This window comes from Camarhynchus parvulus, chromosome 19 (genome assembly GCF_901933205.1).
Source record: "Camarhynchus parvulus chromosome 19, STF_HiC, whole genome shotgun sequence".
Taxonomy (NCBI): Eukaryota; Metazoa; Chordata; class Aves; order Passeriformes; family Thraupidae; genus Camarhynchus; species Camarhynchus parvulus.
The window spans coordinates 8,235,887-8,263,523 of record NC_044589.1 but is presented as its reverse complement, the minus strand read 5'-3'; the positions used below and the strand labels follow the sequence as shown (position 1 = coordinate 8,263,523).

At 49.1% G+C, this 27,637-nt stretch overlaps 1 protein-coding gene across 2 annotated transcripts in view; it reads right to left on the bottom strand.

Annotated features, from left to right (window-relative positions):
• Positions 1 to 635: 635 nt before the first annotated feature.
• Positions 636 to 27,637, bottom strand: part of RPH3AL (rabphilin 3A like (without C2 domains)) — a 39,462-nt gene continuing 12,460 nt past the window's right edge. For both annotated transcript variants that reach the window (XM_030962925.1, XM_030962926.1), the window contains exons 5-9: positions 24,144 to 24,230; positions 16,262 to 16,412; positions 10,172 to 10,285; positions 8,838 to 9,014; positions 636 to 2,947 (exon numbers count right to left, since the gene is read on the bottom strand). In XM_030962925.1, the coding sequence (XP_030818785.1) occupies positions 2,913 to 2,947; positions 8,838 to 9,014; positions 10,172 to 10,285; positions 16,262 to 16,412; positions 24,144 to 24,230 (564 nt within the window). In that variant the 3' untranslated portion in view covers positions 636 to 2,912. The remainder of the gene's footprint in view (positions 2,948 to 8,837; positions 9,015 to 10,171; positions 10,286 to 16,261; positions 16,413 to 24,143; positions 24,231 to 27,637) is intronic.

Here is a 27,637-nt window from a genome sequence, read left to right as displayed (position 1 = left end):
AGCGTTTCTGACTCGCAGAGATCCCACAGCTGACTCTCCCAGCTGGCTGTTGTCATGGCAAGCAGGGAGGGGAAGCAGCAGCACCAGAGCTGCTCAGTCCTTGACACGCTCCATCCTTGGCCCGATGGCAGCTCCCCAGCACAACAACCCCAACAGCAATTACTGAGGAGCTTTTAGAGCAGGGGAAAGCAAAAAAAAACCAGATTAAAAAGCTATTTGAAACCTTGAGGCTGAATGCTGAGGGAACAGGAGAGCCAGGGCTGCGTGAGCTCGGCACACAATGGGGAGACACAGAGACACTTCTTGGTGGCCCTGCTGGTCACAGAGCCTCGGGAGGCTGTGGGGACAGCACTTGGCAAAAGGACAGTTGCTGCTGCTTTGTGAGTCTTGGTTGCAGTGTGGAAAACCTTCAGGGAGGGGCTGAGGAGCTGATCTGTGCCCCTGCCAACACCAGGCACAGAAGAGGGGACAAGACAAAAGGCGATTTTCAAGTGTAGGATTCAATTAAATCTCAATTCCACTGGCTGGGTTATTGTCTTGCCTTGTTGGAGGATTTGGAGAGTATCTACAAAAAAAAAACTTTTTACTGTTTCAGGAATGGCAAGGAGCTGTTACTGAGCAAAAGCTTTATTGTTTCCAGTAGTAAAACACCACATAAAAGTTGTGAGGGATGGAGGTGAGCACAAGAAAATAATAAACACAAATGACCAGAGCAGAATGAAAACATTCACTGAGCTCTTCTTGCCCACATTGAGCTGGCTCAAAAGACAGGTACAGGCTGAGGATAATATTCCAACAAAAGCCACAAAACACAACCAAGAGAATCACCACAAAGGGAAAAGTGGCCTTCAAAATAAAATAGGGCCCAGAGCTGCAGATATTCCTCTATCACATTCAGTTGTGCCTGGATCACATTGTCCAGGACCAGATCCTTCCCTCAATCCACGAGGAGTCTTTCCACAGCTGATTGAACAATTCTGGTTGGAACTCAGGTGGAATTACCCCATGGAGTTAAAACATACAGGTAAGAAAGAAAAGCTTCCAGTCTCACTAGCAACCAGAGCAATGTCAAATTTATCTCTGAGAGTGTTTTATAAAAGGTGGCCTTGGTTAAAAAGCCAAGCTGATGCCTCACAGTGGCACAGCAAGGACTCTCAGGCTCCTGTGCAGAGCTGGGATCCCATGGGGTGGGAATGGGGACACCAGGGACCTGCCTGCACTGCCCTGGAGAGAAGCACAAGGGACACAAGGAGAGCTAGAAATGACACTCAAGATTTTAAAAGCTCTTTCCAACTCAGTGTAGAGCTGGTGATGAGAAAGGAAGAGGTTTAAAAAAAAACAGAGTCAATTCCTAGAAGTCTTTTCCCTTCTCCTTGTGCTGTAGAATTAACTTTGGCTGGCAGGCCAGGCAGGCTGAGGCACTGCACTAATGAGCAAGACAAGAATCACTTGGATTGTCAAAAGCTTCAAGGCAAAACAGAACTCCTTTTGGTGCCTACACACACTGGAAATTGAAGACCCTACAGCCCTGAAACCACACCAGTATTTCAGCTGGAGCTGACAGCTGGAGCTCCCTTTTCACACACAGCTGATGGTTTTGGCACTCCCCATTCCACAGATGCAGTTAATGGCCAGGTTAACAACAGCCCATGCCATAGAACATCCCTCAGTGGAGAACAGCCTCATCCCTTGCTCTGCCCAGCACTGATGGTGTGCACCTCACACTCAGTGATTGCTTTTTGTGCCATCTCAGGGAGCCCAAAGGTTTTGTTTCCATTTGTAAAAGGGCAGGAGCAGATCACAGAGGGAGGGCTGGAAGCATTTCACCAGCAAGCTGCCACAGCACTGAACTGGGCAGCAGTGAGGGAATGGCCTCTGCTGGGCCATGCTCATCTGCAAAGCAAGCCAGGGATTGATTTCCCATCTCCTGCCAGAGTGTTCCAGCACCCAATCTCATTTATCTCCATCCTGCAGCCATTTGTAAGAACACACACTACATGCACACAAAGTGCCCAGAGCAAAGGGAAGCAGAACAAAAGAGAAATAACCAGGGGAAAGGCTGACATTAATGGGCACAAATTGCCTTTAACTCCGTGATTTCAGAGGGAACTTTTTGGAATCCTTTGTTTCTTCATAATAGACAGGTCAGCTCCAAAGCATTTAATAAAATCCACAGACTCCCAGGGTGGGTTTTGTTCAAGCCTTCGAAGATCTAATTGCTCCAGAGATGTGAGGTAATTTGATTTTTCTCATCTGTCAGGCCTTAGAGGGAAATTGTCCATTCTGGAGGATAAGCAGGACCAGGGCATGCAGTTTTCAAGAGCCTGACTCATGATGACACCACCAGAGTCAGCCAGATGCTGAAGACTTCCAGGAAAAAGGCAAAAGAAGGTGTGCACGTGGGAGGGGAATCTGCAGGGTTTACAGGATAAAGTGATTTGAAAGCTTTTATCCCATCTGGGCACTCACAGGCAGCCAGCTGGGCTGGGGTTTGGGGGTGTGCTCCCCCCAGGAGCTGCAGCAAACACATCTGCCCTGACCCTCACCCTCCCACGAGCACAAGGGCAGTGAAAAAATCCCAGCAAACTCCTTGGAGCGTTCCTTTACCCTGAGCAGAGAGGGAGGGAATGGGAGCACAGCTTCACCAGGTCCATCAGGAGCTTCTGGTTCCTGCTGCCCCCTCCAAACTCACTCCAAGCAGAACAACGACAGCAAACACAAGGATGGGAGCAAATCCAGCCCCAGGCCCTCTGCTGGGGCTCTCAGGGCCAGGCAGTGCTGTCCCAGCTGCCACTGCCTGTGGAAGAGCATCCCAGAGTCACCACAGGCAGCAGCTCCTGTCTGGGCTGGGGTCTGAGGGATGGCAGTGCTGGATCCAGGACAAAGCAGCTCCATCTTCACCCCCCTCAGAATCAGAGCCGTGTTCTGGTCCGGGCTCCTCGTTTGCCTTACAAAAAAAAAAAAAAAAAGAATAAAAGTTTTGTTTGGAAAGCAGCGAAGGGGAGAGGCTCACAGAGTTATTTCACGTTGCTTTTGTGTGCTCAGTGCCATTTTGAGAGCTCCCTAAAAATAATAAAGAGAACATCTATGCATCATTAGTCCAGCAGTCAGGGCCCATTAGACTCGATTAAAGGAAGAAAAGCCAGGGGAGGGAAATGAGGAAAGGAGGAGAAATGAGGATTTGTGCTGCTAGAAGTGGTCCTTCAGTACATGCTGAGGTCAGAGAGGAAACCAAAGCTCAGCTCTGAGGGGTGGCAGGGCAGATCTGCCACGAGACAGCAGCCACAGCACAGGGACAGCCCCAGAGCTGGGATGGGCACAGGACAGCCCGGCTCTGCTCCAGATTTGGGCTCCTGTTGGCTGAACAAACCTGAGCTGATCCCTTCAGACCAAGCTCAGGCTCTGCTGGGACACACTGCTGCTCCTCTTGGAGAAAGGACAGGGAATCACAGCAATCACAGCATTCAATGTCAATTGTTCAAGGCACCAGGAGTCCCAAAGCAAATCCCTCCCAGCAGCTGCTGCCTGACATCCCTGCTGAAAGATAACCACAGAACCTCTCTCTGTGTGTTTACAAAGACTCCAAAATCCACTTTTCACTTCTATCTTGCTGACTTGCCCTGCTCTTCCCTTCCTGCTTTGTTTGCAAAGCTGCCATCAACTCCTGCCCTCGGCGCTTTGTGCAAAGTGCTGAATGGGAAGTTGGAGTGAATGTATTGCAGAGGGCAGAGAATGAGTCTGAGGAGGTGGGGACAGGAGGCCAGACAGGCTGCTTGATCAAAGACCAAAGCACAGACCTCTGCAGTGGGAGAGAGGGCACAAAAATAGGAGTTTCATCCTCAGCAGTAGACGTGTTTCCTGATAGATTGAGTGAAAGAGCTGAGAGAATGAATCTTTGTCATCCCTCTATTTTGAAGGAAGAAGCCTTCAATTTAAAACTCCATAAAGAATTACAGGAGTAGTGAAAGTAATTTATTTTTTAGTTACTTGAGCCTTTATTCGCTTAACTCCAAGGCGGGCTTGAAAGAGCTGGAAATGTTTTGCTTCTTCCACTCGAGGATGAAAATATTTTAATTCCCTCAAACATGGAAAGGGGTACAGGCTTCTCCTGAGGTTCATATTTACAAATGCATTGTATCTGGAATGCAAACCTTGAATCATTTCCTAATGCTGCCACTACCCAGAGCTATGTTTTATTTATAAGTACAGCAGGACCACTCGCTGCTCTGTGCATCTGAGGAGGCAGAGACAGCTCAAAGCTCCTCAGCCATGAAGGCACAATTCAATTTTTTCACTTTGGGGAAGACAGACAACTTATCCTCCTCCTTGGCAGCAGGAAAACTCAATCTCAGCGAGCTCTGAGCGAAAGAGCAGTGCCCAAAATGTGATGAGGCAGCCAGTGAAGGGAGCAGGGGCTTGGATGGGTGTGGGTGAGGGTCTTTCCTTCATATCTGACCCCTCTGTCCTTCCCAAACTGTGCCCTAAACGCAGGCAGAGGGAGGAGGAGCAGGGATTTCCCACCTCTCCCAGCCTGCTGCAGACCCAGCCCTGGAAATCCACACCAGCAAGGAACAAGCCTGAAAACATTTCAGCAACTTTCTCACCAGGCACAGGAAAACAAAAGTCAACTCCCCAAAGACTGCCATGAAGCAAGTAATTAAAGAAATTACTACCTCATTTGGAGCCTAATTACTGTTAGGGCATTTTTTCTTTCCTTCCTACATGGAATGGAGCAGTCAGACCCACTGAAGCAAAATGCTACCTCCTCATGGTCCCTGAGGGAGCAAAGCAGACATCTGAGAAGAAGAATGGAAGTGAAAATAGGAGTTAATGCTTTAACTTCAAAGATGCCCAGAGAATTTCCTGCCACAACAATAATGCTGGATGGCTCTGCCTGGCTCATGTATTAACAGCTTGAATATTTATGAGCAGAAGTGGATGCCTAGCCCAGCCAGGGAGGCACTGAGCCCACAGAGAGACACCATTCCTAAATGCAGTCAGTTCCTGAAAGACAGGGCATAAATCTCCCCAAATTAAGAGAGCTGGGAGCAGCACTCGCTGCCCATCTCCCTCAGCCTCTCCCAGCACAAAGGAGGGGCCCAGGAGAGGCAGGAGAAGGGCTCAGGCTGGACCTGGTGACCCCTGGGGATCTTTGCAGCAGGTCTCACCCTGTGCCTGCACACCAGGACATTTCTGACCCTCAGCAGGCAGTGCCACCCTCCTCTCAGCTCTGTTTAACGTGGCTCTGTTGAAGTGCCAGCTGCTGCACCACTCTTTAAGTATTAATGCTTTAGACAACACATTGGCAAGCAGGCAGAGATGGGGAGGCTGTGATTTGCACTCACTCACTAGAGCTTCTCTCCTGGCTGCCTCTCAGAGCTGATTCCAGCAGGAATCAGAGCTTCCCCAGCCCCACAGCCCATGCCAGGCTGGCTCCCCACTCCCCAGCAGCCAGCTGCTCGTGGAACAGCCAGCAGGATTCACCATTTCTGGGGCAGACTCCTCAGAAGATGCTGAGAACCCCATCAGCTGGCACCCATCAGTGCAGAACCTGCTGCTGATCTGAGGGGAGATGACTTTGGTTTCATTTACCCCCTGCAGCAGGCCCAGCTCAGATTTCTTATCTCCATCCAAAGCTCTCCCTGGGCTAATGAAAACCACTGTAAGATACTGATTATTTCTTTGTTTCATTCTGTTCAATATTCCCCTTCCTTAATAAAAACATCATAATCAACACAAGTGAGGATTTTGCTCTTTTTGAAGGCATCTCTCAGCATCAGAACAAGGTGAGTCACCTGCCCTAGCTGGGAGCAAGAGGGGAAAAGAAAGACTGTTCTTCTTCCATATGTGCAAATTTAATTTTCTTTAGGATAAAACCTTTTTCAGGACAATGAGTGTGTGACCTCCCTGTTGAAAGCTATCAGGTCAGAGCAGGCACCTCCAGCAACTGCAGCTTCACAAGCAGAAGGAGCAGCAGCCCCTCAGAAAATGGGGCTTTTGAAAGGCTTTGAGAACAGGTGGTAAAAAAATAAAAAAAAATAAAATAAAACTGGCATCCTCTCAACTCACCACTCTTCTGAAACTTTGGCTCACGGGCTGAGGTTGCCTCAATCCCAACGCAGCTCTGACAATGAGTCATTTTATGACAAACTCCAGGCTTCATTATCAGCCCCAGCAAAGCCCAGGCGGAGCTGGAGCAGCGCACTGGAAACCTCCAACCTCTCCTTAAGGGCTCCTTGTCCTCCCCTGGCCAAAACCCTGCTGCTGGCTTGGCCTTCAGGCTGAAAGAGCCCAGGACAGTGAGAGCAGCTGCTTTTGCAGCACCTGTGCCCAGCTCCCTGCTCTGGAGGTGGCCTGGGATCTCAGGATGCTCAGCGAAGTCGCGCCTGAGAGCGGAGTTAGAGCAGAGGTGAGAAAAGAAGTGCAAAGAAAGAACAACACCTGAGGTGATAATATGGAGCAAAAATTGCTCCTGACAGGGTGTTCTAAAGGTGCAGAAAATCAGCTTTTAACAGCCCCATCCTGCAGCTGAGGATCAGCAGCTGAAATGAGGAAAGATCTCTGCACAGCAGAGCTCAGGGAATGTCCAAAAGGCAGGGGGAGGCTGGGAACCCTGAAATCCAGCACCCACCACTCTTTAAATACATCAACAGCAAGAGCAGCCTCTGTTTGTTGGCAAAGAGAGGCACCCAAAGCGCTGAAGCACCCACTGCTGATTTCCTGCCTGGATTTGGGGGGCCATGGAGCCCCTGTACCTGGGCCCTGAACAAAGCAGCCCCTTCTGCAGGAACTCTGAGAAATAAACGACCCCAGACATAACAAAGATCTTTACAGAAACTCCCTAGGCAGCCAACCTGGCTTAACCTTTTCCTTAGCAGGATCCTCTCTACATCTCAGGGCCAGCTTTAACTGGGCTCAGGAGATTGCTGCAGTTTTCCTTTTTTAAATATCAGCCCATGCTGCCTGTCGCTCCAGCTCTCCCCCATCTTCACAGGGAGATCCCTCTGGAAAGATCTGACCCCTTGTGCCAAGCTTTGCATATGGAGTTTTTAGCAGGAAAAAGAGGGTTTTTTTCTTTTTTTTGGTGGGGGGCTCTGAAATAGAGTTTGCACTGTCATGGCCAGGCAGCAGTTGGCTCAAAGAGCAGGCAGAGAAGCTACAGAACACATTGTCCAGGAGTGGATCCATCCATCCATCAGGGGCAGCACCCAAAGGGTCACCTGCTGTCCACCAACACCCATTCCAACCCCAAGGACAACCTGCAGCTCCTCTCCACAGGCAGCAGGAATCCACCCTCTCTAATCTTGCACAACAGGAGCTTAAAATAAACCCTCCTGCCAGCCCAGGGCAGGCTCTAATCCAGGGGGAGGAAGGACAGAGCAGAAGAATCACTTGTTTGGTTTGTCTGGTGAAAAACTAAAGGAAAACTGCCAGTCCCTGGAAGCTGGGGAGGGAGGGAAGAGCAGAGGAACAATTTTGTGCTGCCTATTTCTAGCAGGGAGAGCAGGGAGGGAGGGGGCCCACGACTCCCTGGTGCACTGAAGGATGAACCTGCTCTCTCTAATCCAATTTATGCCTCAACATGGCCAGCACCAAGCAGGCTCAGGAGGAGCAGCAGAGGCAGGAATGCTGAGGAGGGAGCAGGGCTGGATGATGACTTGAGGGGTTAGTGACTAAATTAGTGGGAACTGCAGAGAGAACACATTTGCATCTCTTTCAGCTGCTTCAGGTGTGATAGCAGCCTCTGCTTTCCCAGTCACATAATTGTTCTGAGGTTTTTGAGGGGGAAAAAGTGTCTTTCTTCTGCACTGCAGAGTTCTGGGAAGAGCCATGCTTGGCTTTAAGAGCAACCTCACTCCAGGAAAAAATGTTACTCAGTCTCATAAAGCTGCTGGACTTTGCTGTGCTTCAGGAGAAGCTCAATCTGTTCTGCTGGCTCTGCAGGACACAGAGCAGCTCTGCAGGGCCACAGCCCCAGGCTCTGAGTGCTCCTGGCCGTGGGTGTAGGCAGCTCCCACCCCAGACCATTACTCATGTTGCAGAGAAGCTTTTGCATTCAGGGAAGAAGGTGTGACACTGTGACAGCATCTGCTAACACAAAAAAAAAAGAAGCAGAGTGGAGCAATGCCAGTGCCCCCATGAAGATACACTCTCCCTGGTGCCTGCTGTGAGATGTGACCAGGAATGGAGCAAAACAGGCTCCCACTTAGAAATAAAGAAGAGAAAACTTTATTAACTTACAACTCTATGTAAAAATAAACACACAGAAAGAATGAAAACCTTCCGAAAACATTTCCTCCTCCCCCCACCAAATTTCCAATCCATCCATCCCTCAGATCACCAGCTCTCAGTCCGTCACCACCCTTTAGATAATCAATTCTCAGTTCATCAAGGGGTGAGGAGCCCCTCTTGTGCCATAGGCTTCCCCTGGAAACACAGTTGAGACCTCTTGACCACAGCATCCCAAAACACTCACTTCCTCTCAAACCACACACAGAGAAAAGTGATCCCAGGGCCACAGCTTTGTGTGCCTCTGGCAATTCAAATTGTCCAAACTACTACTACTCTAATTGTACTACTATTTTTACCACCATTTTATTACTATTAAACTTTTAAAATTTTAAAAACAAGCGATTGGCGTTTTTCACACCCAAACGCCAGCTGGTCACCCATCCGCTCCAGCCACTGACAGGGGAAGCACTGCCCTCCCCTCCAAAATAAAGTGTAAAAGCACACAAAGCCTTTGGGAAAGCACACAAAGCCTTTGGGAAAGCTGTGCTTTCAGGGGATTCAGCCCCAAGAAGCAGGGGTGTGCCCAGAGAGGGGGTGCAGCTTACCAGGGGCGCCGGTGTCGCTGTGGCGCCTGCCCGAGGCTTGGTCACTCTGGCCGCTCTCCGTGGGGCTGAGCTCGGGCCCCTGCTCACTGCCCAGGCTGCTGTGGCTGCCCCACAGCTGGGGACACTGCGGGGGCCCCAGGGCTCTGCTCCTGGCCTGGCTGGGTCCCCTGGTGGGTGCTGCAGGGACAGGACAGAGATGTGCTGAGGGTGCGGAAGGGGTTATTGTATTTATGGGAAGGAATGGTGAACCTGGCTCCATGTTCTCAGAGGGCTAATCTCTTATTTTATGATGCTATATTATATTATATTAAAGAATGCTGAACTAAACTACACTAAAGAATACAGAAAGGATACTTACAGAAAGCTAAAAAGATAATAATGAAAAACTTGTGACTCTTTCCAGAGCCCTGACACAGCTTGGCACTGAATAGCCAAAGACTCAAAACAATTCACATGAAACCAATGAAACAATCACCTGCGGGTAAACAATCTCCAAACACATTCCAAAGCAGCAAAACACAGGAGAAGCAAATCAGACAATTATTGTTTTCATTTTTCTCTGAGGCTTCTCAGCTTCCCAGGAGAAAAATCCTGGGTGAAGGGATTTTTCCAGAGAATGTGAATGGCACAGGTGCGGATACTGAGCTGGAACACCCCAGCTCCAGCCAGGAGCTCTCAGGAGCAGGGTCAGCCCCAGTTCTTGTGCTCTGCTCCCAGGAAACACCAGTGATTCCAGGAGTGAGGAGCTGGCCAGGGATGTGGTACCAGGAGCTGTAACATTCACATTCTCTGAAAAATCCCTTTGCCCAGGGATTTTCTCCTGGGAAGCTGAGAAGCCTCAGAGAAAAAGGAAAACAATAATTATCTGATTTGCTTCTGCTGTGTTTTGCTCTTTGGAATGTGTTTGGAGATTGTTTACCCACAGGTGATTGTTTCGTTGGATACTGCTGTGAATTGTTTTCACTCTTTGGCCAATCAGGGCCGAGCTGTGTCGGGGCTCTGGAAAGAGTTTTCACTATTATCTTTTTAGCATTCTGTAAGCATCCTTTCTGTATTCTGTGTATAGCATTCTTTAATATAATATAGTATCATAAAACAATGAATTAGCCTTCTGAGAACATGGAGTCAGGTTCATCGTTCCTCCCTGCCACGAGGGTCCCCACAAATACAATGAGGAGCAGCTCCCAGCTCCTGGAATGCTGCAGGCCATGGAAGGAGCCAGGGAGAAATCCCAGGGAGAAAGGCTCAGACCCTCACCCAGCACAGCCAAGAGGCAAACACTGAATCACTTCACACCTCCCACCCTCCAGCCACAGGGAAGTGCAGCTCCTCACCCATTCCTGCTTGGAGCTTTCTCCCTTGAGAGCCTTTTGATCCCCCAGGGACGGGTTTGTCATCCAGGCTGGAGGAACTGAGCTCCGAGTCGCTCTCGCTGTCGCTGGAAACCACTGCAGGAGAGACCAGGGAGAGGAGAGCAGACAGACACTCATCCACAACGTGCACAGCACTCCCCAAAGAGCTGCCAGATGGACCCAAAGGAAACAGGAACAAACTCTGACTCCCTGCTCAAGTTCTCCCTCCCCAAAGGAGACCCTGCCTGCAGCTCCTCCCCAGCATGAGGTGGTTTTACTCCTTGCAGATGATTTAGAACTCTAGAAGGTGCAGACACCACCAGTGCTTCTCTCCTAAAGCTGACTGGGACCACAGGGGTGTGGTGTTTGTGGGGTCCCCAGGTCGAGGTGAAAGATGAGAATTTGGCTCCATGTTATCAGAAGGCAAATATAATATAATATAATATAATATAATATAATATAATATAATATAATATAATATAATATAATATAATATAATATAATATAATATAATATAATATAATATAATATAATATATTATATTATATTATATTATATTTAATATATTATCTTATATATTACATTATACTACATTATATTATACATTAAATTAATTACATTACATTATATTATATTTTACATTACATTCATTACATTATATATTATATTATATTATATTATATTATATTATATTATATTATATTATATTATATTATATTATATTATATTTTATATTATATTATATTATTATATTATATTATATTATATTATGCTATACTAAAGAGAAAAGATACATCAAAAGGCTTTAACAAGAATGAATAATAAAAATCTGTGACTCCTCAGAGCCTCGACACAGCTGGACCATGATTGGTCATTAAATTAAAACAATTCACATGGAACCAATCAAACATCCACCTCTTGGCAAACAATGTCCAAGCCACATTTCCAAAGCAGCAAACACAGGAGCAGCAATCAGATAATTATTGTTTTCATTCCTCTCTGAGGCTTCTCAGCTTCCCAGGAGAAAATCCTGCTCAAAGAGGATTTTTCAGAAAATATCACGGTGACACGGGGGTGCTCCTGTGCCACTCTCTGCTCCCACTGACCCATCCCAGCAGCCCAGCAAGCCCCCTGCTCCTGATATTTGCTGCCTCCCACCCAAAGTGACCCCCTAAGGGATGGAACAGGGCTGGTTCCTGCTCAGCTGCCCCTGCTCCACCCCTGGGTGATGATGAGGGGTTGTTCCCCTCCAAGCTGCATTTCAAGCGTGGCAGGATCTAAGAGGAAAACAGATAAACCCTGAGCACATCCAATCATCCCCATCAGCAAATTCTGCTACTCCAGCATCCCCAAAGCTCCAAAGGTCACTCCTTTTCCTCAAGGAGCCTCTTCTCCTGTTTCAAAGCTGCTTTTTTTCCCCGCTGTGTTTTTCTTCCCCCTGAATCCTGGCTCTCTTCCTGCTGCTTTCCACTCCCCACATTTTCCAAAAGAGCTCATTTTGCCAGACACAGCTTCCCAAACTGGCAGGTTCTTTCCACTTTTCCATGCAATTATGCAAACACCTCTCTTGCTTACACTGGTGTAAAAGATAACTCGACTGCCAGCTGCTCTGGGTAAAATAAAAATGGTGTTTTTCCCCAATTCCTGGTTTTTTTTGTGGTGGTTTGATCTCAGAACAGAAATGGTGGGGCTGAGGAGGAAAGTAATGGGAAAAAAAAATCTGGTTTTTGTTTGAGGGATTGCACTTCTCCATCTGAGCAGGCAGATACCAGCTCTCCTGGCAGCCACTTCAAACAGCAGGTCACAACTCCTGGTGGAAAGTACAAAATCAGCCCATGAGGGATGTAAAGTAGGTAACACTGCAACCTGCAGCCTCTCCTGAGGGAAGAGGCAGCCCCAAGGATTTTTTTTTTGATCCACCAGGATGTCTCCAGAAGCCCACACTGCTGTGAGAAGTGATTTTCTCTGGGTTACTCCCAGTGCCCAAGCTCAGAGAGGGATGTGGGTGCATGGGAACAAGGTGACAGCCACGGGGTAACACAGAGCTGTCAGCTCATCCCTCTGTGTCAGCCCAAACCCCTCAGCACTCCCCAGGGCAGCAGGATGGGAATCCCTCCCCTTGCACAGAGCAGGAGCTGTCAAATATTCCTGCCAAGCACCTCTGCAGGCGCTCTTGTATTCAAAGATCTGTGCTACACAAAATATTTCATTAAAAAAAAAAGAGGAATGAATACCTAAAGTAATGCTAACATCTCTGAGGATATTAAAGTTGGCAGCCAGTGTTATTGCAAAGCATTATTGGCGTTGCCCTGGCAGGCAGCTCCTCACACACACCCTGCACAGCCTTTCCCTGCAGGGAAAAAGGCTCTTTTAAAAGCTGGGGGGCTGCAATGCTGGCCAAGAGTCCTCAAAGCAAAGGTTTGTCTAAAAAATACCTTCATTACTACCTGGGAGCTTCAGGTTCAGGAAAAACATCTTCAGAACTTGCTGGGAGAGGTGGGGAGTTCTATATAAACACTGCTAAAAACAATCCATACGTACCAGAGTGGGTTTTTTTCCCTATAAAATCCAAATCTCAGCTGCAAGACTCATTCTGACCATCTTATTGCTCAATTCTCTCAGAAAATGAAGTCCTGTTCCACTTGGTCATCATCTTTTTTTTTTCTTTTTTTGCTCTCCTGGATTCATAAAATCCATTTCCTCAGCACAGCTCCTTCCTCCATGAATCCTCTGGAAATGCTGGGAGCCAGGATTTATTTGGAGAAGGCCCCAGTGAATCAGTGGAGGTGACTTTAGCTGCCTGTCCTGCTGCCATTCAGCAGCTCAGAGAGAACCAGCACAAGAAAATATTAATGACTGGAAGGCACTCTCACCACAGGACCAGCCCTGTCTGCTCTCATTTCCTCTGCTGCCAATAAGATTCTCTTTTACTCACTGCACCAAAGTCTCCCTTTCAGGTAATCCTTCATCCAAACCTTCTGCTGGCACTTTCCAGAGCCCAGAAGTATTAAATCTGGTGTTCCAGCAGTTGCTGATATATCAATAGGAGCTGTTGGACAGCTGTTCTTTCAGAGGATGGAACAGATTTATCCCTATCTCCAGCTGACTGAGAGAAAAAAAAAAAAAAGCTCATAAAATAAAATCTGCTGAGATAAAACTTGCTAGAAAAGCAATATTTCCACAGGGAATGGGTCACTCAGTGAGAGCCTGGAGCCCTGCAGCTGCTGGCAGAGCCCAGCTCCCTCCACACGTGCCTCAATCCCCAAGCCAGGGGCACACAAGGGATGGTGAAGGACAATTCTGGCTGTTCCTGTCCCCAGATGCAAATCAGGACGTGGAGAGGCTGTGCTGAGGCCAAGGGGAAGGAGCACTTGGCTGGGGCTGGGATCTGGTGCTAAATGTGTGTTTTTAGAGCCATCCCAGCTCCCTGGTGCTGCCAGCTCAGGGCAGGACCCAGCCTGGCACACACACACAGAGCCCTTGGCACCTCCTGCAGCTGTCAGAAACAGCAAAAGCACGTGGGAATCACAGCCCAGGGTGAGCACAGCCCCTGCAGAGTTCTGGCAAGCACAGGGAGCAGGGAGGGCGACTGCTCCTGGGCAGTGCAGGGGGGGAGTGAGAGAAAATGAAGATTTTTAAATGAGGGTCCCACTGCCAGATCACAGCCCAAGAAGGAAGAGGTGACTGGAGCCAGCCTTTGTCCCTTTCAGGAGCAGCACAAGTTGCAGCTTTGCCACTGCAAAGTTGGCAGGTTGGGTGTCCTGCAGCCACTCCCCAGCACATCCCTGTCTGCTCCATCCCTCTGCCTCCCCCTGCCCAGCGCTGCTCCCCTGCCTCTGGCACATCCCATTGCTTGGCAACAGGGATGGAACAGGAAAATCCCCCAGGGACCAGCAGGCAGCCCTCCTGCCAAAGAGTGCAGCAGCTCAGGGGTCACACTTCTGTTTGCTTTCCACCTTTTTCCTACACAGCTCAGAGCCTGGATCAGGAAAGCCCTTGCTGCTCTTGCTCCCTCCCCCTGACCCAGCTGAGAATCCCACCCACATTCCAGCACATGGAGCAGAGCTGCTGCCCAGCAAAAGAAATATTGCTGCCATTCTCCTCCTGACAATACATTTGTGCCTTAATTAATAGCAGGGTTCCCATGGCAACTGCTTGTTGATAACAGAAAAACTAAAGGCACCGGCAAATCCCAGTGGCAGCGAGCACAGGAGAAACACTGGGGGTGCAAAAATAAAACTTCTGCCTTCCACCCTCCTGCAGTGGGAGCAAATTCCCAGGTTCTGGCACTGATGCCTCGCTTCTGAGGGGGAAAAAGGGACATTTGAAGTTTGTCCCATCTCTCCTGGCACGGAGGGTGCCCAGGGGCTGTGGCAGGACTGGGCTGGCCCCACCTGCCTTGAATCCCTGAAGAGCTCAGAGCTGGCTCCTTCAGCACCTCAGGGATGAGCAGAGGGGCTGGACAGGGCTGGCCAAGATGATGGAAAGCCCAAGGAGAGCAGCCTGTCAGAGGCAGGAGTGTTAAATGCCAGAGCTCATTCCCAGGAACATGCTGCCAAGCAAGCTGCAGGGCTGTGCTCCCAGCTGCAAGGACGTGTCTGGGGGAGCCTGGACAGGGTGAGAGCTGACAAATGCTATCAGCCAAGCACAGGGAACCAGCCCAGCCCAGCTCCAGCTGCAGGTTCACCCTGGCAATATCATGGATCCACATCTCCACGGGGGAAGGAGGCTGGGGGATGACAAACAGCAGGAGCCCCAGCACTGGCAGCTTCAAAGGAGGTGAAAGGAGGGGGGAGATACACAAGCTCCCAGCTCCAGAGATGAATTACAGCCTGCAGTGCCCACTGAAAGCTGGCCAGAGGACAGGCAGGGCAACAGGGAAAGAAAGCACCAGAAAATAAAGCCATAAATTAATATTACCCAACCCATAAAGCAGCAGCCAGACAAACATCAGAGAGCAGGGACAGAGGCAGCTCACCACCCACATCAAAGCTCACCAAAGGTCACTCTGCTGTCCTCCCCCTGCTCCTGCCTGTATTTATGGGGAAGCCTTCTCCAAAAAACAGAACTGAAAAGCTGAACTAAGCAGCAGGCCAGGCCTGGGCTCAACAGCTTCAACTCTTAATGCTATTTCTATCATGTGAACAAAAAACAACCTCATCAATCAGTCCCTCTGCTAAGACAACTCCTTCCAAGCATCTCCTGGAGGGCAACACAACCATCTACTGTTGATCTAATTTGTCTTTAATTACAAAAGTTACAGTAGGGCTGGGAATGCTTTCTTAGTTGGGCCCTGAAGAGCAGGTTTGTAAACCCAAGGCCCCTGAGGTTTCTTTATTAAAAGGTTATTTCCCCCTGCACTTCTGCTGAGTGGAGGAGAGCAAGCAGCTGCTTCACTGGAGAGGTCTTCTCCAGCTGAGGGGATCTAACAGCAAAAAACACAAGGGGAGAGGCCAGACAGCTCTGCTAATCCACACAGAGAGAAAGGAAATCAAAGCAGAACTGGCAGCAGCTCTGATTCTGCAGCACTCACATGCTGGCAGAGCAATTCCTAACCCAGCTCACAGTGAGGGAATCTGCCCGGCAGAGCAGCAGAAGTGAGGAGCAAGGAGGAAGGGAATGAGCCCAGTTTTGGGGCAGCCCTGGCTGCACAGTGCTGGCCAGCAGTGGCACAGCCCCAGTTTTGGGGCAGCCCTGGCTGCACAGTGCTGGCCAGCAGTGGCACAGCCCCTGGAGTTCAGCAGGAGCAGCTCCTCAGGCAGCTCTCTGTTCCGTGGCTGTGTAGTGAAGGAGAAGGAATGAAAAACAGTGGGGTGAGGGCTGAAAGGAATGGAGGAGAGCAGGGCTGGACTGAAGGACAGGTACTCCAGGAGGACTGGGACTAATCTGGCCCACCAACGTGCACTTCAACATCAGTGAATCCTCCAAAAACCACGAAACTTCAACATCCATGTGGGGCACACACCACACCTTGTGGGACAACACCCCTAACAGAGAACTTCCCTGACTGCTGGGAAGCAAGAGGAGAAGGCAGCTCCTTCTCCCACCTGTTTTTTGGGTGGCACAACCAACCTTTTCCCCTGGCCCAGGTGAAGGAGCGGCTGCTCCCGACGCTCTCGGGCTGGCCCTGCAGCTCCAGGGCTCTGCTGCTGCTGCTGCTCTTCAGAGGTGTGATGTACTTGGGCAGCCCTCTGTAGAACCACGCCCCAGACCTCTTCCAGACCTGCCAGAGACACAGACAGGACACCTTAAGCTGGGTTTTTACAGCAGAATGAGCTCCCCACCAAGCCGCTCGCTCTGATCCCAAATTCCTGCTCGGATTCATCTCTGTCCTCCTTCCACAGCTGAAAAACCCCAGCTGGGAGGAAGCAGCAGATGGAAGGAGGAGTAGAAGGTGATGGCAGAAGTGCTGCCTCATGCTGGACCTACAGCACAACCCCAGTGCTCATCCCACAGAGCAATTCAGGCCAAGCCAGGTCGTGTAACGAGCTTGAAAAGCCCAGAACAAGAACTCCTCTCAAATAACCTGAACCTGCAGCAGGAAATGGACCTCGAGCACCAAACTGTAATATCTGCTGTAAGAACAGCCTCTCCTCTCCAATTTAGCTTTAATGCAGCTTATGATGAAGGCACTCTATTAGGTATATTTAATATAAAGCCTGCTGTAAGCCAGGGGAAGGGAGAAGGGTGGCAGCTCAGACAAAGAGAAATGGCCTCTTACAAACCTAATTCTTGTGTGCCTCCCAGCAGCCTGATAATGAGCTAATGACACAGCCAGGGCAAAAATAAATTAATATAGTAAAAATATCATTTTTTACTTCTTGCACTTCTGCTCAGAGTGGAGGAGATCATCAGTGCTCCCACTCCAAGTTCCCAAAGCACTTTACACACAGTTTCATCATGATGGCAGTGGGTGCAAAGGAAGATATCTCTAATTGCAGCAATACATTTGCAACTTGCCTTTAGAGCTTAATGAAAGCAGAGGGCAGTGACAAAAGCTGACATTCAGGAGGACACCTGTAGCGACAAAATCTGACATTCAAAAAGCAGGACAGCAGCAGCACCTCTACACTGCTGGTTGCCTGGCTCCCAGAGCCACCAAGAGAGCTCACATCTCTGTGTTTGGGGTGCTGAAAGGCAAGTGCAGGTGATCTGAATGCAGAGGGGGAGCTGGGAATGTGGCTTTTAAAGAAATCCACCCAGCAGGAGGAGCAAGCGGAGCAGTGCTGTGACCCAGCACACGTGCAAGGAGGGAGGCTCGTGCATCACAGCAGGGTCTGCAAAGCAGCAGGTGAGAGCATCCCACAGCTCCTCCAACGTTCTCCTGCTGGGAAACCACCCAGCAGGAGTAACCACCCAGCAGGAGGGTGAGTCTGCCACCCAGGAAAAAAAAGCTGGGAAGCCAATTTCCCCAAGAAACTGCAAGTTGTAATTCCGCAGAGGGGGTTTGGCAGGCAGGACACCTCAGCAGCTCCTTCTGCTCTGTGCCAACAGCCAAAGTGACCCAGCCAGGCAAGGCACAGGCTGACACAGCTCCTTCTGTCCCTTCTGCTGGCACGTGGGGACTCCCAGCAGTCGGTGCAGTGTGTCAAGCAGCACATGGCAGAGCAGCACAGGGACCCTGCAGGAACGGGCTCTGCTTGCTGAGAGTCAGGAAATGCAACAGATTTTGAAGTGTGGGACAGACATCTCTGCACAGAGCTCAGGTACACGTGGCCCGTGCAGGAGCTGCAGGATGGGCAAGCCCAGGGGTCCCTGAGGAGGGCTGGAGGTTTTGGGAGCAGCTGCACCCACAGGGCACAGCAGGAGAACAGGGACAGGGTTGGGAATTGTCCCTCCCTGACACACGCTGGGATCTGGCGCACACACCTTCCCTGGATGAGCTGCTGGGGAGGAAACAGCCCTCTGGTACAGTCACTCTCTGAACAGACCTTGCAACATCTGTAATTTAATTTGAAGCACTGGAGAGACCTATTATCTTCAGGCTAGCTCCAATTTAGACACACCATAAAACCAATCAGACACAGCATGGGTGGCTGGAACAAAGGCTGGGCACCCCCAGGTTCCTCACTACCCCAAAGCAAGTCGTTACAGAAAGAGTTAATGACATAACACACCCAGCTCTGGTGTGCTAATACTACTCTAAAATTGATTCTCTGCATACATATTCCCTTTAAATTGGTGCTTCTAATAGAGTTTGGTCCCGTTATGGCAGCAGTGAAATTGTTTTGAAATCAGCTCTGAAATAGCTGCAGCAAGATGCTCTCCCCTGGATGGATTCAGTCCCTCTGCCCCTCCAGGTTTGCAGCACAGCCCATCCCAAAGGACCAGGGATCACATCCTGCTCTGCACATGGGGCACTCTGAGCATCCTTGGATCAAAACTCCATGTTTGATGTTGCTGACTGCTATTGATGGCATTTGATTGATGGCCAGACAGCAAAGTCCTTGCTTGATTTTAGATTAATACATCTGTAACAGAGCCTTGAGAATAAAATTCTTGTTCATCAGCAGGAGTTTACTCTTGCCAAGGAAGGGAGGATGCTGCTCCCACCAGCGGACATTAAGGTGGAATTTGTTCCCCACAGCAGTCTGAGTTGGGGTGGAGCTGGAATGTCACCAGGGAGAGGGACAGCCGTGGCCATGACAGACAAATGCCTTTTATAACCCTGATAATATTCCCATTAAAGCTGCATCAAGCCATCACTGCAGCTATGGAGTGACACACGCAGAAGCAGATGGGGATTTTATCGAGCATTTCCAAGAGCAGCCTGGAAATGGGACCTGACACAGAATCACTGGGCCCTGGTGAGACTCATGTTGCTGCTGCTCTGAGCACACAAGTGCTAAAACAAGCTCCTGAGCAGGGAAAACACTAGGGCTTGCTGATAAAGAGGTGGATCACAGCTGAGGGAATCACAACAAACACTTGCAGCCTCCCCAGAGTCCTCCTCACCAAACCCCTGCTTAGATCCAGTCAGAGCTCTTCAGTTTTTGGTCTGGAAGTTGTTTATAAATTCTTATCTATAAAATTTTCTTTCTGCCCAGCTGAGATCTGCTCAGCAGGGCAGCCAGCAGCACTCTGACCGCCCCCAAGGTGGTGTTGTCCTTTTATACTACAAACTACATATAACATATTTACACTTAATTCCCAATGCCTATCACCTGTGTTAGACAGTGCACTTCTATTCTAAACCAATCCCAAAGTGCCAACATCACTGCAGAAAATGGAGACCAAGAAGAAGAGGGAGAAAGGCTGGACACGCCCAAGTTCCTCCATCTTGTCTCCAAAACCCCCATACCAAAAATCCCAAAATCTACATTTTCACACTGTGATAATTTTATTATTATACTATTTAAACTTCTGTGACTTTCCAGGTCCTCGTACAAAGCTGGCAACTTGTTCCATGGGTCATAATCAAGCCTGCAGGTGCTCTGGGCTGCCTGCCAGGGTCTCTGAGCCCCCTGGCAAATCTGGACACTCAGAGGGATGTACTGAGTTCCAACACTTAGAAAAGATCTTTGCTGCAAAGCCACATTTTGCTCCACCACCTCCTGCTCGTGCCATGCAGTGTTCCCACCCTGTCGCAGACATCTTCTATGAAAAATCCTTTCCTTGGGATTTTTCCTCCTGAGAAGCTGAGAGGCCTCAGGAACAAAATGTAAACAATGATTATCTGCTGCTGTGGAATGCAACAGGTGCATCTGTGATTGGTCTCATGTGGTTGTTTCTAATTCATGGCCAATCACAGCCTGGCTGGCTCGGACAGAGAGTCCGAGACAGAGCCTTTGTTATCATTCTTTCTTATTCTATTCTTAGCCAGCCTTCTGATGAAATCCTTTCTTCTATTCTTTTGGTATAGTTTTAATGTAATATATATCATAAAATACTAAATCAAGCCTTCTGAAACATGGAGTCAGATCCTCCTCTCTTCCCTCAACCTGAGACCCCTGTGAACACGGTCACACCACCCTGCAGCCCTTTCCTTCACAGCAACCTGGGCTTGGGGAGAGGAAAACCACCCACTTGTACCCTGCCATGCTGGCACCAGCAACACCAAAAGGTGGGGAAGCAGCTTCCTGCGGGCTACAGCGAGGAAAAAGGCACCAGCAGATGCAGGACCCTGCTGGCAGGTCCTGCCTGCAGCACATCCCCACACAGCCCCCCTGTCCCAGCCCTCCAAACGCCGCTGGCAGCACGGGGAGAGAGAGAGAGAGAGCCAGAGCTCCTCAGCCTCGTTATTTGCATTCATCTGCTTTTCCATAACACAGAGATTTCCAATTACATTATTTACAGCAAGCTGCTGTCGACTCCCACATTGGGCACTTGAGGATGAAGGAAATTAAAAGGCAGTGGAATTACCATTCCCAGCTTTGTTTCTGGAATAGCAAAATCCATCGCCCCCCTGACCCCGACGTTCCTCGAGCTGCAGTGCCTGCCAGCCTTCAACCATTTATCATCCCCCTTTCAATCAGGCCTCTTTTTTTTCCCCCCTCTATTCTAGAGAACACTATTTTGAGTCTAACTACTCGCTGCCACCCCCAAAATAATATGGCAGAGGCTATTGATGAGTTCTTTCAATTGCAAACAGGTGCACATCGCTCCCATTCAATCCAGAGTCACTCAAAATAAACACCCCTCTCCATTCCTGGGGTGTTTTGCCAGGAAATCGTCATGCCAGGCAGGAATAACCCCAAGCTATGCTGCATTACAGTGTTCCAAGTGGTAGGAGTGGATATTTGACAAGGGAAGCCCCGGGGGCAAAAGAGGAGGAGATGACTCTGCTCCTCCAGCACAAAAATCTTTGTGTGATAAACTGAGAAATGCAGCCATGAAAATGCTGTGTAGTGAAGGAGAAGGAATAAAAACGAAAGTGAAGCAGAGAGGGCAAATTAAAACTTTTAACACGTCCCAGGTAGCTGACACTCTTTTTCATATTCAAGGCAGTTTTAAAAAAAAGCTTTCCCCCCACCCCACTGGAACTGCTTTCATTATCCCTACAATTCTGGATGTGTCAATTCAAATGTAAATGTGCACAAATGCTTCCAAGAGGATTTAATTACAATGATAGCATCGCTCATTATGGATATATATATATATAAAATATATGTATAAGGGGTAATTGAGGAAGGTGCTCTGCAGAATCTGGTGCTACCAGTCAAAATAAGGCTGTGCAGAGAGTTAAAGGGCTGGGCAGGGATGTGACACAACCCAGCAGGTCCCTTTTCCCCTTCAGGCCAGGAGGTGAGAGGCAGATTTCAGCCAGGCACAGCTAATTCAGGATGGGCAGTGCTGGTGTGCAGGGAATCCTTCCAGCTGTGGATTTACCTGCAGCTCTGCTGCCAGGCAAGCTCTGGGGCTGCCACCAGCTCCTTTGCACTGCAGGAGCTGCTCCTTTCTCTGCCCTGGGACCTCATTTCCAGGGGAGTTCCACTGCAAACCCACAGCTGCAGGCAGGGATCAGCATCCCTGAGCTCCCACAGATCCTGCAGGAGCAGGAGGGAGCCAGGGGATCAGCCAGAGGTGCAGCAAGATCAAAGCAAGGCACAAGAGGAGGGGAGGAGGAAGGGAGATTCTTGCCCTCAGAATGTGAGCGTGGCTGAATTTGCTTCTACCTTTGCTAGCAGGAGCACTGAACCACAATCCACAGCATCCACAGCAATGGAAAACACCCCCAGAATCCTGGAAAAACAAAGGAGGGTTTTCCACAGCTCCCTCCGCAAACAGCTGGGACAGATGCCTCTGGAGGGATGCAGGTGAGGTCTGCTTTACTGCAGGATGCACTGCTGGTGTGGGGCTGCCTGGGGGATGTTCCCTTTGCAGACACAGCCCCTCAGCCTGCCCATCCCCTCTGCTCTGTCTGGGATGCCTGGATGCAGCCAGAATGCCGGGAATCAGCAGGCAGAGCCCATCCCTCCCCTCCCCAGAAATAAGAAGGTGCCAGAGCAGCTGGTGGCTCTGCAGCACAGCCCTCCCAGAGGAGCCTCCCAAGGGAACAGAGAGCAGCACAGGGGCTGAGGCTGGGATTCCAGAGGGATCTGTGGGCACCCAGCACTGGGCTCTGACTGGAGGAGAACTGATGTTCCCACAGCTTGTGGGGTTGGTTTTGACCCAGGCTGTGTGATGGTTTAATCACAACCAAGGCCAGCACTGCAAAAGGAGGGACTCTAACCCTGATCTCAACCCTGATGTGTCACTAAAGTTCTGCTGGCTTAATTCCAGCCTGCAGGGCTAAATAATAACCTGGGAAATGAGGGGATGAAGAAGTGTGGACACTGCCACAGGCTGCAGCTGTTAGCTGGTGCATGGCATGCCCAACCCCAGCAGCCTCAGATCCTGCTGGGCCACATTTATTCTGATTTACCTCAACTTCCTTGGCCAAGGTTTCTCTAATTCTCAGTTCCCAGACCCCCAAAATAAAGGCAGGGCATGTAGGAAGACACAGGGGATGGATGATTTGATGTCTGTGTGCCCTCCCTGTGACTCTCCCAACCTCCTCCTGTGCAGGGCACCAGCAGCAGCATAAATAAAAAAGGAGACAGACTTGAACCCACCTTAAAGGGAATTGGAAAATAAAGCAGAAGCTAAGGGTTGAGAGGCAAGCTGAGGCTATGATTTAGTCTAAGAAGGAAAGGTCCATCCATTTTCCTCAGGGATGCACTTTGGCTGCATCTCAGGGCTCACAGAGTGGGTGCTGAAGGTTATCACACCCTCACACTCTGGCCACACATAACACGTGCTGGACACATCAATATTCTCTGCCCACTGAGCAGGTTACTTATTATTTTTTAAGAAATAGGAAAAAACTCACAGTGGTACAGAGAGATTGAAAAAAACCCAAGAGGACAAAGGAAATAAAGCAAATTTTAGTCCCTGCGTTTCCCTGCAGAGCACAGAGAATACCTGCACCTGCCTCAGTCTCTATTTTGGGATCTCTATCTGGAATTCAAAACATCTAGATGATTCAGTGTATCAAATTGTTATCAAAATCCAGGGAGCTGGAATGCTCTCTTCCTGCCCTACCCACACTGCTGCTGGTAATTTAAATTATCAGCATCCACGTACCCCTCATTTCACCTGAACATGGACTTTGTGGGTGCTCCCACACAAAAAAACATCCCTCCAATGTAAAACCTAAGCAATCCAAAGTTTCCACAACTAATTAAAGAAAAAAATTCAGCACCTCCAACAGCTGCACAAACACTCTCACTACACTTCAAAAATTGATTTAGCAGAGCACCCAGGTTACACAGCTGGGTACAGCTTGGTCTGAAATAGCTGGACTGGATTGATGCTCAAGGACCACAAGCCAAAGCCCAGAATAAATTGATGGGAACAAGTGAAAATCCATCTGTAATCACAGAACAAATTCACAGACTTCACTTCAGAGCCCTGATGCTGGGGGATGCTGGCTGGCAGACAAGAATTGAGGCAGACCATTACTTTATTTTTCTTTTTTTGCAGTGTAAAGTCAAGGATAAAGGATATAAAAATTTAGAGACCTGCATTAGAAGTCTCACACACTGGCAAGTTATGGGGATTTTGCAGGCAGGGAGGAAAACAGATTTACAGGCTGCAATTCTAGTTATTTTTAGTGGGGCAAATATTGCAGTTATGCTCCACATCTCTCAAGCTGTATTAAAAAAAACCAGTTAGTCAAGTTTGTTTGCCACAGAGTGAGGAGGGAAAGGGTGTAAGGGAACAACTTCTATATGGCCAGAGCTAGAAAAATCCCACAAAGTCAGGCTCCAAGTGTGCTTTTTCCCCTTCACCCCCTCACAAAACAAAGTTGTCAGCACTGTGTGTGTTTGAGCCTGCCTGGCCTCCAGGCCAGCCTCCCAAATCCCATTTTCTGCCTTGCAAGGCCCAGGGAAGAGCCCACACATGCTGTGCACAGCTTTGGGCTGGGCAGGTGGGTGCTGCTGAGCCCCAGCTCCCCACAGCTGAGCTTTACCTCTCTCTGCTCACTGCAGATCTTGCACAGCCACAGGGGACGTTTCTGGGCTCCAACAGTTTCTATCCCACACTTGGTGCAAACTTTCTGAAACAAGGAGAGAGAAAAAAAAAGGAGAAAAAACAAAACAAAAAAAAAGAGAGGTGGTGTTAGCAGCTCCCCACAGCCCTTGGGGGAGAGAAGGTTGAGAAGCAACAGCTCTGTGTTGCTCTCCTTAACAACCTGAAGCATGGCACAAATTCCCTGTTTTTCCTGGAGAAGCACTGCCTGCAGGAAGGTGCTGCAGGGCTGTAAGGACAGGAGACAAAGGTGAACCCACAGCTCAGTCCTTGACCCCAGGGAGAGGAGAGAACTGGGCAGGGCAAACCAAACCCCATCACCCACAGGTGAATTTCCAGAGCTGCTTTTTTGTTCCCCTGAATCCCCCAGTCTCTGGTGTGGAAAGCAGCTGGAAGCAGGCACAAGTGCAAGACTGGGAGTGTTCTCCTCCCTCCTCTCACACACAAGTGTTGAATCCCACGTTTTCCCCTCCATCTCAGCACTCTCTCCTTGATCTGGGGCTGTTTAGCTGGTGGCCATGGCCGTGGTTACGCACATTTCCTGAATGTCTCTGGCTCTGCACAGCCCTTTCTGCTGTCTCTGCTGGCATCCCAGGCCATTTACAACCTGAATCACCCAACATTACAGAATGAAGCTGATGCCCATCAGCCCTGGCAGCGCAGCCTGGATGAGAAATGGGATGAATCCTTTGATCCTCACAGAGGAAAAGCCACTCACAAGAGGAGAGCAAGAGCTTGCTGAGATATCCGTGGGGATTGGATGTCCCCAGATTCACACATCCCCCACACCAGGCTGCTCCTGTGCCCAGGGATGAAGGTCTCATCTTCCCCACCCCATCTAATTTAAAATTCGGTCATTCTGAAGAAGGTTAAATTCCTGGATTGTACCTGCTGAAAGAATGAGTGAGAAAAGAGAAATGTTCTGGGAGGGGGCAGCAGCAGGGGTCAGAATGGAGATCTGGGTGGGTTCTTCCAGCCCCATCCCCTGCCAGGCCACACTTGTGCCCTCATCCTCATCCTCCCAGAGAGATGATGAGCAGCCTGTTGAGCCTGGAGCATCACCCCTCAGCATGGAGCTCCCCAAGCCAAGGGGCATTGGCACATTCAGTCACAGACCTCACCTAAAAAACCCCAAACTCTCCCTCCCCCTACCCAAGCCCCGAGGGAGCAGCTCAGCCTGAAACACCCTCCAAAATCCCAATCCCCACACGGATAGCACATTCAAACGCTCCCTCTAGTGGAAATTCTCAACCGATTTCACTCCCAGCCACGAATTCTGAAAAATCCCAACATCAAAATGGTGTTTTCCTGCTCCTCCCCTCCTCTGCAGAGTAGCTGGGAAATCGAGCATCACTCAGAACCCCTCTGAGAAGAAGAAGACATAAAAATCAAGGGCATTAAACGCAGCCCCATTTCTCATTAAACACAAGACAAAGCACTTTCCTCTCCCACTCATCCTTCACCTTTTTACTCATGACATCAATCCCCTCTGCATTGTAAAGCACCCTGGGCTTTGTCTCACTCCTGCTATTGTTAACACATCTTTGCACACACCTTTGTCTTGCCATAATTATTTCCCAGATAATAAAAACCAATATTAAAAGAATTCTTTCCAAAGCAGCAAGTGGCACTTAGAAGTTCCATCAGAAGTGCAGAAGCTCTGTCCAGCAGCAGGGACTTGCTGAAGGTAAATGCTTTGCTGTGTTTCAGGTGCATCATTACAATTCCTGGTACTGAATTAAATGTGCTGCAATGACACGGTACCAGAGCAGTGCCTGCCAGAAAAATATGAACTTTAAAAAATCCATAATTCCCTGACAAATTGCTTATTGCACACAGCACTCCATGAGTGATGGATATCCCTGGACAAGAGGGAACAAGCAGTTCACTCTGTGCTCTGTGTTCTGGCTGTTCCCTGAGTTCACTGCACAACATTAAAAAGCAGAAGGGGACAAGCCCAGGGCACCCAGGCAGAATTGCCTTGGGCTAGCACTGAAAAGTGCAGCCAGTCTGAAAGCAGCTGCAAAATGCACCCTGGAAAAGTAGGAGCTCACTTAAATCAACCTGGATGTGAATGCTGCTGAACTGCCCAACAGACTCCAGACAAAAGGGAATTAAAAAAAGAAGAAAAAGAAGAAGAAGAAAAAAAAAAAAAAAAAAAGAAGAAAAGAAAAAGAAGGAAAGAAAAAGAAGGAAAGAAAAAGAAAATAAAAGAAAAAGAAGAAAAGAAAAAGAAGAAAAGAAAAAGAAGAAAAGAAAAAGAAAAAAGAAAAAGAAGAAAAGAAAGAGAAAAAAGAAAAAAAAAAAAAAAGAGAAAAGAAAGAGAAAAAAGAAAGAGAAAAAAGAAAGAGAAAAAAGAAAGAGAAAAAGAACAAGAAAAAGAAAAAAAGAACAAGAAAAAGAACAAGAACAAGAAAAAGAAAGAAAAAAATGAAAAAGAAAAAAAACCCCAGCTTTTCTCTGGGGTTTTCTGGTCACAGCCCTCCTCAGGGACAGGCTCACACTGTCCCACCAGCTGAGGGTCACTCCTGCAAGGGGACAGGGCTGGGAAGTGCCTGAAGCAGCTTCTGCCTCCTCAATAGTGCTCAGGGTTCACAGGAAATTGGTTAAAAAGCCCCATGGCAACGTGACTTAGCTGGCTCCTGACAAGGTGAGGGCAGAACTGCCAGGGGAAGAAGGCAGGAACAGAGCACATCCTGTTATTCCACATGCCTGAAATACAGGAAACAGCCAAGAATCTCCTGCCTGTCACCAACCCTTTGTTGTCCACAGCGCACAGAGACCACGCTGCTCCCAGAGCTGCTCCCATCCAAACCCAACCTTCCACTCCCCTGCTGCTGCTTCCTCCCACACCCCTTCCCTAAAAGCTGCTTTCCCCATGGTTTAGGAGCCAGGGGCTCCAAGATTTGTGTTTCCTTCCCCAGGCACTGCCTTGGAAGGAATTTTCTGCACAATCCCAGCGATTTCTGTCACCTCCAGTGGAGGAACCTGCTCTGCATGAGGGCTGTGTCCCACAAAAGCCAGCAGGGCCACCGAAGGTTGTCCCCCGTGGTCCAACCACCAGTCCATGGTAGTTTTTACTAAAAAAATTAGTAAAAGCAGCAGGTTTTACCCAGCAGAACCACTCCAGCACCCAGCAGGTGCCCTCACCTCTCCACAGAAGATGCACGGGCATGAAGGAACCCCCAGAGGTGAGTCCCCAGGGAAGGTGGGCTTCAAGAGCAGGAAAAGCAGCCTCCCAGCAGAGGCAGGGTGAGGTGGTTGCCTTGGAGATCATAATCTCCACAGAAATACTGATGAACCCCTCAGCTGTGGAGCCAAGAGCAGCAGGGACCATCCCTGGGGTGCTGGAGAGCAACAACTCACACAACACAGGCACTCCCTGAGGCTCAGGGATGGAAATCTTGCACTGGTTTGGAGCTTGAGGATAGACTT